At 52.6% G+C, this 14,728-nt stretch overlaps 1 protein-coding gene across 1 annotated transcript; it reads left to right on the top strand.

Annotated features, from left to right (window-relative positions):
* Positions 1 to 2,938, top strand: PRDX5 (peroxiredoxin 5). The gene is made up of 6 exons (XM_036927162.2): positions 1 to 281; positions 1,503 to 1,637; positions 2,136 to 2,267; positions 2,342 to 2,380; positions 2,533 to 2,594; positions 2,703 to 2,938. Exons 1-6 carry the CDS (start codon positions 90 to 92, stop codon positions 2,806 to 2,808), a joined length of 666 nt encoding a protein of 221 aa, XP_036783057.2. The 5' UTR covers positions 1 to 89; the 3' UTR covers positions 2,809 to 2,938.
* The last annotated feature ends 11,790 nt before the right edge of the window (positions 2,939 to 14,728 follow it).

The raw sequence follows: 14,728 nt of genomic DNA, 5'->3' as shown, positions 1-14,728 counted from the left end.
TGGCCTCGCAGCCTGCCGCCGCCCGACAGGGAGGCGTTTTGGGGGCGGGGCGGGGCTGCGAACTGTCGTTAGCGGCCTCAGGGCCCGGCATGCGTTTGGTGGTGCTGCGCGTCCTGGGCGTCAGAGCGCCCTCGGTACTTGCCCGGGCTGCTGTAGTCAAACCTGTTGCAGCGGCAGCGGCAGCGGCGGTAGCAGGAGGGGTCCGAGAACGAGGCGGAGAGTGGACGCTTGGCGGGGCCTGTGGTTTCAGAAGCGCCTCCGCAGCCATGGCCCCAATCAAGGTGACCGCTGGCCGGGCCAGGCCTGAACCCCGCTCCCTCCCGTCACCCCAGGGCTCTCCATTCCCACTTGTCTGGGGGAGTGTCACCCTCTTTCTTGCCACCCGGATCCCTCCCCGCCATCCTAGACTCCTGCCGGATGTCTCCCTCATTCTCTCTGCAAGACCCTGTGGCTGCCCCGCCAATCTCTCCAGTTTTAGGGGTCTCATGCCGATCTCCTGGGACAGTCCCCGAGGCCCTCTTACTCATCCATGCTGCGACACCTTGACCTCCCCCACCTTCTGGAACTGTTCCCTTTGCCCCAGATCCCCTTTTCAACTCCTGTACATGCGTCCCCATACTCTTCTGGATGCTTTTGTCATATTACCGGGCATCACTCTTCACCCCATCTTCTGAAACGGGCGTTGTCTTAGAGCGCCCATTGTGTCTCCCGCACTCCACTCCATCAGCGGAGTCCTTCACCCCTCTCATTTGGAACCATCCTAAGCTCCCTGCGGCTCTCCACTCCCAGCCCTTCCCATGTACTTTCAAGACACATCCTTCTTCTGCTTGTCTACTCCCAATCACTGAGTTTCTCCTAGACTCTCCTCCCACCTCTGACATTTCCTCCCTTTTGTCTGTCTCTCCCAGCCCCATGAAGCCCTCACACACTTCCAGGCACACTGATCCCGTCTTCAGAGCTTCCTTCCAGTCCACACCTCCTGGATGGAGGGACCTACAACCTCCTCCCCCAAACTTTTCCACTTTTTGTTGTCGTCCCTTTTTCTCTTTTTGAGGGTGAGATACTCAGACCTGGCCAGGGTCCTCTCCCTCCTTGCTGTCAGGTCCTCCTCTTCAGCCCCCTGCATGCAGCTTCTGTCCCTTCTCCCTTGCCCATTTATCCAGCTCCTTTCCTGTAACTCAGAAGGCTTGTTTACTCAACCCCAAGGGACACCCAGGGCGGCCTTCTCTTCCTTTTTGTGTTGTCACCAGTAGGCCCTCTAGAGGGATAGGGCTGTCTTGAAACCTGGAGGATGTGGGGCAAACAGGCTGTGGAGGAAGAGGGGAGGGTGACAGAGACCTCTGGAGGCTCTGACAGGATCGGACTTCCCTGCTGGGTCTCAGCCAGGTCTCCATCGGGTGCAGCTGCTCTGTTCCTCCGGCTCTGGCTTGCTGCCCTTCCCTTGGCCCCCTTACCCACTTCTACACTCCCCCATCTCCTTATCTTGGAGTCATTTCCTCCAGGTGGGAGATGCCATCCCATCCGTGGTAGTGTTTGAACGTGAGCCTGGGAACAAGGTGAACCTGGCAGAGCTGTTCAAGGGCAAGAAGGGGGTGCTGTTTGGAGTCCCTGGGGCCTTTACCCCCAGCTGTTCCAAGGTGAGACCTGCCCTTCTGCTGCTTAGCAATTGGGACCCCTTGTACACATCTTTGTATTGTTCATGAGTCCTGCGTATAGTCCTGGGGTGGCTTGCAGCACAAGTATGTAGACTGTGTGACAGTTAAAAAGCGTACCAGAGTGTCCAGGAAATAAGCAGAGGCTGTGGAAAGGTTTTGGTACCAGGAATGTAGGGGAAAAGGGTATTGTAATTAAATCCAACACCTTTTATTGACCCTGCTGGTGACAGGCACGTGGAAGGTCCTTGGGCTTGGGTCAATAAGACATAGTCATGCCCACGGGATGTTCATGGTTTTGACCACAGAACAGAAGTTTGCACTGGATCTTCCTCATGGCCAAGGCTAAAAGGAACTGTGGCTTACACAGTTCTCATTGTCCAAAGGTGTTGAAGCAGGGGAGTGAAGAAGGCCTAGAGATAAAGGATAGGCTGAAGAACAGAGGCAGTTTCCCTTTGCTGACCCTTTGTTTCCCCTGCCCAGACCCACCTGCCAGGGTTTGTGGAGCAGGCTGGGGCTCTGAAGGCCAAGGGGGTCCAGGTGGTGGCATGTCTGAGTGTTAACGATGTCTTTGTGACTGAAGAGTGGGGAAGAGCCCACAGCGTGGGAGACAAGGTGAGGTGCAGGTCCCGCAGGGGGATCAGGGACCAGGCGCGAGATTTTCCATGTGACCTTTACTTTTTCCTTAGGTTCGGCTCCTGGCTGACCCCACTGGGGCCTTTGGGAAGGTAAGTGCTCCCCCAGCACCCTCCCTACAGGGCAGTTCCTGTGCCAGACCTTGGAAGCAGGAACTTGGAGAGACATGGCCAATGTGAAGAGCAGCTGGGGGACTTGACCTTTTCCGGGGGTTCCTGACTTTTTACTCTGCTTTTCCTCATAGGAGACAGATTTATTACTAGATGATTCGTTGGTGCCCCTCTTTGGGAATCGACGGCTCAAGAGGTAAAAACGGGAGGGTCCTCTGGGGGGTTTCCCTGCCAGACCTCCTGTCTCCATTCCCAGCCTCCAGGCCCAGGCTGTTGCTGCAGGCCTGGTCCCCCTTTCTGGCAGGTTCTCCATGGTGGTAGAGGACGGTATAGTGAAGTCCCTGAATGTGGAGCCAGATGGCACAGGCCTCACCTGCAGCCTGGCCCCCAACATCATCTCACAGCTCTGAGGCCCTGGGCCCAGATGTACTCCTTCACCCTTTCCTATTTCAGCCCTGTGCAGAGGGCCCCAGCCCAACCTCAACTGGGACCACCCAATTGGAAACTTGGTCAATTTCTGCAATAAACATTTCTAGTTCACATCTGTCTCCTTGATTTGGAATTGATGATTTGCTGAGGGCTAGGCCTCATGACATTCATAGCTGTGAAGGTTGTAGGCAGGGGCTGAAGTGGAACCTATTAGAGGACCCTGATTTAATTTAGGATCTTGTCAGGGAGGGCGTCTGGAAGGAGGTGTTAGGAGGCATCAATCTGCAGGCTGAGAAAGGGTCAATGATCTGAAGAGCAAGGGAAGGAGTAGTCTGCAGACAGAGCATGTCTGGAAAGGCCTTAAGCAGACATGAGCTTGGCTTGTACCCATGACCTTTTGCATTTGATATTGGGGTGCTGCCTGATATCACTTGACCTGAGACACCCCACCACCTGGGCTGAGTCAGGACGGGGGTTGGGCTGTCTCAGCTTTTAGATTCTGCTGAACTCTTTCCGGGAGCACCCTCATCCCAGGAAGGTCCCCTGGCAGAAAGGGCTCCATCAGTGGATGCAGTGCTAGTTCATTCCAGGAGGGCTTCCTTGGAGAGGGGTTTAGGTGAGCTGTGGAGGGGAGAAGACACTAGTGAGGCCTGATCAGTGATGGGTGTACTGTGAGTGGGGAGGCCAGCAGGGTTGGGGGCTGGGAGCTATTACTGTCTACAGGCTCTGCCCTTATTCTCTGCTTTTTGTCTCTGGAAGCCATGTGACTGGCAGCCGGTAGTGATTACCAGGCCCCTGCTGTATTTAACAGCTCACAGTCTAAGGGACGCAGATGCTTCAGGTGTAGTAAAAATTCTGGCCAGGATCCTGTGGGGCGTTCACTGTTACTGCCCTGTTACAGCACAGGGCCTAGCTCGTTCAGGCACTTAAGGAGCTGGGATCTGAGTCAGTCAGCTGGCCTCCGGGTGGCAGGCATGGGCTTTACTTACAGTGTGGTGCCATGTGCCCTGTTGGCACCAGGCTGTGAAGGCCCTCCCTGCCCTGCTTGGCCACTGGGGGCTCAGCCTCCAGAGCTGACTAGGGTAAACTGTACTCACTGGGAGGTTGGGAAGGACAAGGAGAGGCCTCTTGGAGGACATGACCCTTGGGGCAGTGGGAATGGTGCTCCTGGCAGAGGCAACAGTGTGGCCATAGGTGTGGAGGTGGGAAACTAAAGGGCTGTGGGCCTAGAGCAGTTAAGTGAGGATGCTGGGAGGACAGGCAGTGTTTTAAGCCCTTTAAGCTGCTTACCTTCCCCCTTGGGAGTACCTCAGGCCAGTGAAAGACCTCTGCAGGAGAGTGACAAGGCAGAGTCATGCCTGGACTCCTGTGTGGAAGTAGAGCTGGAGCGAGGCCCCAGGGAGGCGGGGAGAGGCACTAAGGGGCCAGTGCAGGGTGGGATTGCTGACTGAGTGACTTCCAGGAGCTCAGGGCTGGGGTGTGGACAACTGGTGGGTGTTGGGAGGAAGGGCGAGTTCAGGGGGCCACCCAGCTGGTAGTCAAAGGGGCTGGGTGGTTGGGTGGCGACCACATGGAAGGGGCAGTCAGCAGGGGCCAGCCTCCCTCCTGAGACAGTCCAACCCCTGATCTTTGTCCCATCAGTTCTCTCCCTCAACCTACTGCCCCTCAAGGTCCTGGACTGGGGCAGGGCAGGGGGCTGGCCACCCCTCAAGCTTCTCAAGCCCTTGTAGCCGTGCCCTGCCAAGCTCTGGGTCGCAGTGCTGTCCTCATTGTGATGGCAGAAAGGCCCTTTGTTTCCTGGACACCATCTCTTTTAATCCTCTCATCGTATAGTGAGGAACACAAGGCACAGAGTTGCTCCCACAGTCACCTGGCGCATGGTCTTGAGTGCCCTGAGAGCCCCAGGTGGAGAGAGCGTCCGGACCAGCAGGTGGGCTCCTGGAGCCTCGTGTCTGCATTGGTAAACAGTGGGCAAAGAGCCCCCCCAGTGCCTGCACCCTGCTCCTCCTCCTGGCAGACCTGGGGCTGCTCTCGCAGCTCCTCCCTACCAGGGCAAGTCCCGTCTCTGTTGCTGCCCCTTGGCCACCTCTGTTCCCCTCACTCCCTGCCTCTTACCTGGGATGGCTGGGGTCCAGCGAGACCTCTGAGAAGACCTGTCGCCTCCGGGGTTCTGTGTCACTGCCTGGTAACAGGATGAGGGGCTCCCAGGGCCCAGGTGGCCCTTTCAGTCAGCATGATGGGGAGCTGGGTGTGGATGGAGGCGGGGTTTTGGCTCAGTGGCCCGGGCTGCCGGCCACATGGCTCACCTTACTGGGGTAAGGGTGTCCTGTGAGCTGTTCCGGGTGGTAGAAGGCTGGAGATCAACTACCGCACGGCAAGAGATTTGACCTTCCTGGGCTGTGGTGGAAAAAAGGCCGATGTTAAAACAAACATCACCCAGCACGTCCCCAAATAAAACTCACCTGCCTGTCCTGACTTGCCCAAGCCTACAACTCCCACCCAGAAGGCTAAGGGCTTCCTCAGCATCAGCCCTTCTGGCCTTTCCTGGGTCGATTTCCTTGGGAAAAGGGCTGAGAGGCATGCCCTTTTCCTTAGAAAATGCACGTTTGCACATGTGTGTGCTCTTTAGAGTGTTTCAAGGAACCCCTGAAGTCCTTCCAGAAATTCCAGGTGAACTTCTATTCTGGCCCGGGAGGCATCACCACAGGGTGGGGCCACCAAGCTTTAGGCTCAGACATCTAGACTGTGAATGCCGACCTGCTCCAGGGAAGTTGGTGACCTTGGGCAGGCTATTTAGTCTTCCTTGATTCCACTTCCCTCCTCTTTAAAGTGGGAATAATCCAACCCATCTCATTGGACGGTTGTGGGGAACAAGTGAGACAATGTATATAAAGCACTTGGCACAGGCCTAGTACACAGTACTAATAAAGTAATAGGCAAAAGTGGTTATAAAAAAGCAACAACCTGCTTGCCGGCATGTGGTTAGGGAAAGAGCTGGGAGTCAGGAGAGGTCAAATTCCAGTCCTGTCATTAATGGGTCACGTGCCTCTGCCTCTCCCAGCCTGCTTCCTCCTCAGTATAAAGGGGCTAATGACTCTTCTGTTATCCACTGTCTAGAGGACCGCCGGGATTCTCCATATGTTGTCTGGCACCTGAAGTCTAACAGGTTAAGGAGTTGGGAAGGCAGCTCCATGAGGAATCTTTGCCAGGTCCTAGAGAGTCAAACCTGAGCTGAGAGGCAGGGAGGGCCGGAGGGGTCCTGGCATTCCTGGCCTAGACCAGGCTCAGGCTGAAGCCATGCATCCTCTATGAGCAGGAAAGCTGGAGTCTACTGGCCCCACATGAACACACCCTGCTTGTCCAGGTCGGGGTTTGGCCTCAACAGGTGTCACAGGAGTGACAGCAGTGAGAGAAAATGTGTCTGTGGTGTATGTGTGTGTGTGCCTGGGTGCAAGTGTGTTTGTATAACTTCTGGAGAAGTTTGAGTAACATCTGTGTGAGCGCACAGATTCTTGGTGTTAGTAAACATGTGTATCAATCTGTCATGTTAATATTTGCAACAACTCTCCCTACTTGAGCTGCGAATCTATTTTTTTTTTTTTTTTTTTACTGAACACAGGTAAGATGCCCTGTTCAGGGTGGGGACATACTGAACACATATTTTGGGAAAGAGTGAAAAAGTGAAGGCAGGGAGGGTCCTCAGTCGCTGAGCTGCCACTGATGGCTCAGCAGCACCCTCGCCCTGCCCCTCCCTCCCGTTTTCATGGAGGAAAAGGAATCATAGCGTACGTTCACTAACCAGAATCTCCACTCTTTCGACCCCTTTGCTGATGCAAGTGAAGGTGATGATCTGCTTCCTGCTGGCATTGAGAATTTATATCCCTGTAAGAGTTCAACAGAGAAATGGCAGGAAGACCCTTACTACTGTCCAAGGGATGGCTGATGATTACAGTAAAAAGAAACTAGTGAGGCGTTTTAGAAGAAATCTGCCTGCCATGGTGCTGTAATTGAGCATCTAGAATATGGAGAAGTAGTACAGGGTGACCAGTGCAAGAACACATGCCAGCTCCAGGTAGAGGCTGGACTGGCTGAGGGGGACCAGCTGAAGGTTCATGGGTTTTAAGTGCTTTTGGTTCTCTGAAGCTTAAGTGAGGATTTCCTTGCAGTGAGTAGAATTTCCCTTCTGTCTCTTGTCACAAGTTTAAAAACCTCACAGCTTGTATAGTGTAACCATTTGTGATCTGCTTTTAACTTGGACTAGTGTAAATCCTTCGTGCAATAAACTGAAAAGAGCCTTAAAAAAACAAAAAAGTAAATGAAGGGAGGGAGAGATTCCCATTGTTTCAGCATAAACTTAACCACAGTGGATCTGCAATAGAACTAGATTTGCCTGAGAGTGATGTAAATACCGGTGATAAGACAGAGGCTTAGCTCACAGGCAGTAGGAAGACTGACAACCTAGAGCTAGTGTGGCAGCTCCATGATTATGAGGGACCCACACTCCTTCTGTCTTGCTGCTCTGCCATTTTAAACCTGTGCCTTCTACCTCACAATCCAAAACAGCTGCTTGATTTCCAGCCATCACAACCATTGTCCAACTGTTGTCAGGCAGCTGCATCTGGGGCAGTCTCTCCCTGCACACTAGGTGAAACCTCAACCTGGACAGGGGAGGGTTCTTGACTCTGATAGAGAAAAAATTCTCAAACAGGTCTGACAAGTGTAGATAAGGAAGGAATTCATTAAAGCAAGAGTGGCAGCAAATGGCAGCAGTGTGCAGGCAGCAGAGAGCAAGGAAGAACAGAGAGGAAAGAGAAGCTCATTGAACTGCTTGGCATAGGGCAAATCCTGAAGCCAGATTCCTGAAGCCAGAGTAACCTGGTGTCCAGTGTCTGCTTGAATCTGCATGATGTGGGAACCTAGCCCCCACTGAAGGATTTGGGGGACCTGCAGAGTAGTGGATGGAGTGAGATTATGTTCTGAGAACTTCCCAAAGGCAAAGAAAGGAGATTTTCAGGCAGACTCCTAAGGAGCATGATCATAGAGCTGCAGTCCTGTCGGGGTCATCCGGGTGATGGGAACTTGCAAGCCCAAATCAGAGCTCTCAGCAGCCCCTCCCTACTTGTCTGAAGTAGGACAGGGGGAGTGACTTGTGCTTAAGTCTAGAGAGCTGAATGAAATAGCAAAATGACACGGACAGTTACTACTGGAAGAGCACAGAGACAAAACACAGCAAGTTGAATAGTGAGAAGTCTTTCTTTAAGGCAAAGTACCACTCGAAGAAAGGGGAGTAAGGGCAACCTCAGAGAGGAGATGCACTTAAAGGCTTAGGATTCTGTCTATTGAGGCTTTCAAGAAAGGCAAAGGGCCAGGGGTGTGTATAGGCTTGACGTGTGTTCTCATGATGTCTGTCTCTAGTGAGAGATATCATGTCACCATCCATAGTCTGTCCTCTAGATATTCTGTAGGATAAACTTAACAGAAGGAATTTATTGATCTTACTCTTCTCCAAGATAGTGGTTACCCTCAAGCAGTGGGGCCTTACCATTGAGGACTGCTTGCCCTGCCTTAAGATAGGGTAGGTTATTGGCTGATTACCATAAAATATGTTAGGAATCTTACCTCCTAACTCCCTGGTTTTTTAAATGGAGTCTTAGCCTTAAGATGAAGTCCCTCCTGTTCTTACTACACTGTTTATATCTCGGCGTTTTCATCATAGGCAGGAAAAATTAATCATGATGCTTGGTGCCATCTGCCTGCTCTCCCTCACGACCAGTAGGAAGGAGGAACTGAGGAACAGAGAATAACAGGCCCATGCCAGCTGTCTTTTAAGGTTTTTTGGAAGCTGCCACATATCATTTCCACTTAAATCTCACTGGCCAGAACTTAGTCACATGGTCATACTCACTGCAAGAGAGGCTGGAGAATATCAACTTTATTCCAGGCTGCCATGTGTCTAAGTAAAAAAACAAGCGTTCTATTTCTAAGGGAGAAAGGATATTGGGACGACAATAAGCAGCATGGGCCACACAGGGGATCACCTCTGAGCAGAGGGAGTTTGGGGCTCTCCATGGCCTCCCAAGGGATGGTGACACTTCCCTGCTGCCCCCATCAGCCTTGGCGGGGGCACATGCTAAACTGTCCCGGGTCCCTGGGTGGTCATCTCGTATCCCAAGTGGCCTCTCTCTAAGCCTCTGTCCCTGCTCCCTGCAACTTTGGTCTCCACAGTCACCCCAATTCTCCAGCCTATGGGTCCTCCAAGCTCCTGCCTCTTCAGCATCTCCCCAACAGCGCTGACTGCCTGGGATGCCCGTCCATTGCCCAAATTGCTCTATCCTTCCAGGCCCCAGATCAGTCCCGTTTACTGAGGACAACAGCACATTCCCAGTCTCTTCCCTCAAATACTCCATGTGGGCCCCACCCTCTGCTTCATTAAAGGTGGAGTTTTTTTTGACATATAATTCAGATATCATAAAATTCACCCTTTAAAAGTGTATAACAGTGGTTTTGAGTCTATTCACCAACTTGTACAACCATGGCCACTACAAAGAGGGATCTTGAATCTCATGGGCTTCTTCCAAGGTGAGGCTGCCTGTCTCTTCTGAGAATTGTGAAGCATCTATGAGCACCCTTATGCTGTTATGAAAGGTGCGTTCAGACTTTTGGAGGTTCATGGCACCCCCACAATCAAATCATGTGCCTTGCATCCAGCAGCTGTTTGCTGAGCGTCATCTCTGCACCGGGCACTGCGCTGGGCGGGCTCTGGGGACACGCCAGCCGGGGCCCAGCTGGGGCCACCGCAAGGCACCACCACAGGCGCCCAGCAAGTGTTCCCAGGGAGTCAGCAGAGTCCCCACAGCTCTGGCTCCCACCTCGATGTGCTTGACGTCTAGTGGGGGTGCCAGCCTCCAGCACATGGTGGAGCTGTGAAAGGGAGACACAGCTTGGGGTATCAGAGAACACTGCCCACTAGGGGTGAGGGAGGACTTCTACCTTGCTGTGGCTGAAAAACAAATAGGCGATAGCCAGGCGGACAGAGGTGGAAGGGTGTTCTAGGTGGTGGGGACAGCCTGTGCTAAGGCCTAGAGATGAGGAAGAGGAGAGAGGTCTGGGCTGAGCAGAGCACATGTAGGCAGAGATGGGATCTTGTCCACAAGCCATGGCTTAGCTGGGTTCTCTTGGAGATCCGGGTGTCTCCAGGATTTGGCTTGAGGCAGCTTCAGACGCATTTCTATTTTTATTTCCTCTTGGGCTCCTTCCTAGGGGCGTGTTCCCAAATGTGGGAGTGTTGGGTCAAAGGGTGGTTTTATTAGTCTCTGAAAACTCTGAGGCTGTTTTGACTGCTGTCAGTGATGTGGGCATGCCCTCTCTCCTCCGGCGTGCCAACTGAGTTTTACCTTCTGGATTTATTTTTCCTAGCTTATTGGATATTTAATGGTATCTTGGAGCTGCCTCTAATGTGTGAGTCTTTAACTGCCAGGGAGGCTGGAACTGCGGGGCTGGGTGCTGGGTCTCCCCGTGCTTGCTCGCTGGGCGCCCAGCCCCAGCCTTGCTCTCGCACCAGACAGCAGCACGGCCCAAGGAGGAGAGATGGCACGGCTCTCCGGCTCCTCCAACAGGGCCTGGGCTCGCCCTCAGCCGCCCCCCGTACCCCCAGGCTCCTTTGCACCTCCCTTTCCTTATCCCTGAAACAGGAATTCATTTGTTCAAAAATGTTAATTCAGCTGCCTTCTATAACTTGGCTCCGCCACTTCCTGGCTGTGTGGACTTAAGCAAGTGACTTAACCTCTCTGTGAATCAGTTTCCTTATTCTTAAAGGGGGATAATAATAATGGCACCTGCACTTCACGACTGTGGAGGGGAAGAGTGATTAACACGTGGGAAGAACAGAGCCAGCCCGGGCAGTGGTTGGCAGCTGTTGGCACTCTCGTGGGTTCTGGGGCTCAGCACAGTGCTGGCGCCAGACTGCAGCCATGGGCGGTCCCGTGCTGTCCCTGCCCCCCGTGGGGCTTCCACTCTAGCTTGGGGCAGAGGAAGTGAACCAGGGGAGTCTCAGAGTGGAGTGAGACTATGAAGGGTCTCCTCTCAAAAGGGAAAATGAGAGGCCATTAGGCAAGACCATTAAGGGGAGAAGGAGCCAGACAGGGGGAGAGGGGGGTGTATGTGTTAGCAGGTTACAGAGGGTGTTTCAGGTTGGGGGAACAGCAGATGCAAAGGTGCTGAGGTAGGAGATTGAGGAAGTGGGAGAGGCCCATGTGGCACAGGAGGTGGGGATGGGAGAGAGGCAAGGGATGAGGTAGGGTGGTGAGCTGGCTGGAACTTGATTCAGAGTACGGGGAGAAACCCCTGGAGGATTTTAAGCAGGGACGGGTCATGAGCCAGCTAGTATTTCCGAAGGACTCCTTGGGCATTGTGGGGAGGCCTCCTGCAGGAGGATTAGGTCAGCGTCCCAGCCTTGGTAAGAGGTGCAAGGTGAGGAGTGTGGGGGAACCCCAGGGAGAGCAGGCCAAGCGTCACGTGTGGGGACTGGGTTGCACCGTGCTCCCTTCAGCTGCTGGGGCCCAGGCCATGCAGGCTGTACCCTGAGTTCCTGGGCACCTGGCCCAGTGCTGGGCTCCACCCTCCCTAGCTCTGGTTTTCCACTGCCTCTTCCCACCTGGCAGCTCTTTTGGGTCATTCTGCCAAGCATTTCTGCTCTTAACCAACTCTGACTCCACTATTTCCACACTCAAATGGTGGGTGGGAAAACCACCCCTCCTCAGACACGTGCTGGGTGGGGAGGAGGGAGTCCTTCTGACCCAAAACCAGAGGGCCAGTTGCCCAGAAGACCCTGGACGCCATTTTTGCTTTTAGTTTGTGAAGCTGGGCCTGAACCATCCGGTTAGGGAGCTGGGCTGTGGGCAGGCCACTGGGGTGCTGGGCAGGGCTTTGGGTGCCATGCTGCAGAAAAAGTGGCTCTCTGACTAAGCCTAGGTTGGTCCTGGCCTCTAAGTGGACATGGCCATCACTTGCCCTGGCCTCCCTGGCCTCTGCTTCCTTGAGCCTTTTGGCCTTTGGGGTCAGACCAGGGCTTTGTGGGACATTCAAAACCAGAAGGGAACTGGGGGTTGGAGTCCTTCCCACACCCACCCTGTGCAGATGGGAAAGCTGAGCCCCAAGGGAGGGGACTGCAGTTAGCTGTGTTGTCCATTTGTCTGTCTCTCTTTCTCTGTTGTTTGCCTGCCTCCTGGATCCCCATACTGGCAGCAGTGGGCATTGAACCCTCTTAAAAACTGCCAGAAAAAGATACCTGAGAAGGGCAGTCTTTATAGCACTGTACTAAAGGCAAAAGATGCAAGTATTTAAAATATCTGTTGACAAGAGACAGGTTCAATAATGATGGGATAGCAACACAGTAGAATACCACCCAGCCATTAAAAAGGGCAAGGCCGATGGTTCTGAACAGAAATCTGAAGCAGATTGCAAAATGTTGTGTGGAGCATGGAGGTGCACAGCCATGTGTGTGGCTGCAGTCACCTGCTATAGACGGCCATGGGCACTTGCATCTCAGCAAGGACACAGAAAATGCTAACATAGGGACTGGGGACTGGGGGTTGGGAGCAATGAAGGGAAACTTGATTTTTTCTCTATACCCTCTGCAGTCTTGACATTTTTTGATCCTGTATCTGGAACACTTTTTTAAAGGAAAAATCTAGCTGAAGAGACCACAGACCAATAATCATCCCTCAACAGCTAACTGAACCTTGAAATCCCAGGATCTCTGTGTCAGCTGCTGAGGGAGCCCCTCCCCTGCTTCCCTGTTCCCTCAGCGCCCCTCTGTCTGACTCAGCTGAATCAAGTCAGAGAACTAGATTGAGGTGCAGCTGGGCATGTCTGGGGTGACAGATGTAAGAGCAATTGCCAACATGGCCCCTGCCTCTGAGGCTGGAGGAAGGGTGTGACTCAGAGACGTTGAGCAAGGCAGGGGCCCTTGGTCACCAAGAGATGAAGCCAGTCATCACACTTGGCTAAACCAGAGAAGGTGACTGAACGACTTTCTGGGCTGGAATCCTTGGGGGATGCAAATAGGAAAAAGATTTGCAGAGGGCCAGATCTGGAGGGACCCTTGACATTATTAATACTAAAGATAATAACCACCCCAGGGACCATTTAATGTGCACTTACACTGGGCACCAGCTTTGGAATCCTCTAACAACTCTCTGGGAGGATTAGCTACATTTCCAGATGTGTCTCAGGAGAGTTAAACAAGCAGATGTGCTCTTCTGCTAATAACCCTGCCTGGCTGCCCATTGTCTGGTCAGACCCAGCTCACCTTGACCATGAGTGAGCAAGCTCAGTCTTGCTCTTTGCACTCTGGCTGCATCACCTTCATTCAGTTGGTTCTACCAGTTAAAGCTGTGTGACTTTAGGTGAGTTATTGACATCTCTGAGTCTCCGTTTCCTCCTCTGTAAATTGGAGATAATCTATAGTCTTTATTTCATAGACTAGTCCATGCAAATCATAAGTATAAAGTACTTGTGACCATGACAGGCTCATGGTAAGCCTGTGTTTGCCATGATTGTTGTTATGATTTACCCCATGCTTCATCAAATCTAAGATGTCACCGATCATAAAATGTACTAAGGAAAAAAAGAATGTTGCCAGTTAACTGTGTCCCAAGTCTGTTCCATCACTAGAATATTTATCTTATACTTCCCAAATGAGCTTTTTTAAATTCAGACATAGATTCTCATCATATATAATTCTGATGCACACATAAAAAGGAAAATAGAAGCAGAATAAACTGTTTATTGTGTCTGGAAACTTCCTTCACATTCAGAGCTCAACAGAGGTTGAGCTGCTGCCTTTCCCTGTGAGCCATCGAGAGTTCTGGAGAGCAGCCCACCCCGAACACTCATACCTAAGACAGCACAAAACCACCAGCAGCCACTAGATTGCAATTGGCCCCTAAGCCGGCTTTGCAATTGACTTCTGCTTTGGGAGTGTTACTGGGAAGTGTGCTTCCCTTTCCTGGGGGCTCCCACCGTTTGGGTTCTGAGGTTAAAGGGCGCTCCACTCTTGCCTCTGGGCTTTTCTTCCGAGCTGCTGACGCCCTTTTGGCAGGGTTTAGTGCTTTTGAAGTGTGGGCACGTGCAGGCAATGACAATTATGTCAGGACTGCAGCCAGCCAGACAGCAGCTCTACCGTGAAACCTGACTTCAGAAATTTAAATGTGAGAAATAAAGTGTCTTGGAATCAATGAAACATGAATAATCTCTGAAATTAACACTGGTCATGCTTCCAGATGCCACAGAATCCTTGCATATTCTGTTCCTGCTGCCTAGAATGCCCTTCCTTCCTCCCCACTTGCCTAGTTAACCCAATCATCTCTGTTCTCAGCACCATCTATAGCCCCTTGGGGACGCTTCACCAACCATCTGTTCAAGGTCAAATCCCTTCCCCATTAATGCAGGTAGTATAGCTGCCACATTACTTTCTGAGTACATGTGTGAGTTTTTAGGTAGCTGTCTTCCCAGTTACTGTACATGTGGCTTTTACTACCAGCAGTGTCCAGCATGGAGCCAGAATGAAGGAATGAATGGAGGCCCCCAACAGTGAGCAGCGGTCGGGGGGTGGGGAGGGTGAAGGTGGGGCGAGGGGACCTGGAATGTCCTCCTGGCCTGTGGGTCTACAAGACACATGCTGCCGGTCTGTGCGCTTCACTGCTTCCACGGAGGCAGCCCGTTTCTTTTACAGAAAGGAAGCCAAGGCCCATGAAGTCACTCACCCACAACCCAGGTGTCCTGTCTCAGGCCAGTGTGCAGAGTATGGGGAGGGTAGGGGCAGAGCCGGGTGCTTGCTTCTGGCTTTGGTTCAGAGGAGGCTTGCTGGTGAGGCAGCATCTGATTCAGGCATCACAGGTT

The sequence above is a fragment of the Manis pentadactyla genome, chromosome 9 (genome assembly GCF_030020395.1).
Source record: "Manis pentadactyla isolate mManPen7 chromosome 9, mManPen7.hap1, whole genome shotgun sequence".
Lineage (NCBI taxonomy): Eukaryota > Metazoa > Chordata > Mammalia > Pholidota > Manidae > Manis > Manis pentadactyla.
This window is presented reverse-complemented; position numbering and strand designations above follow the sequence as displayed.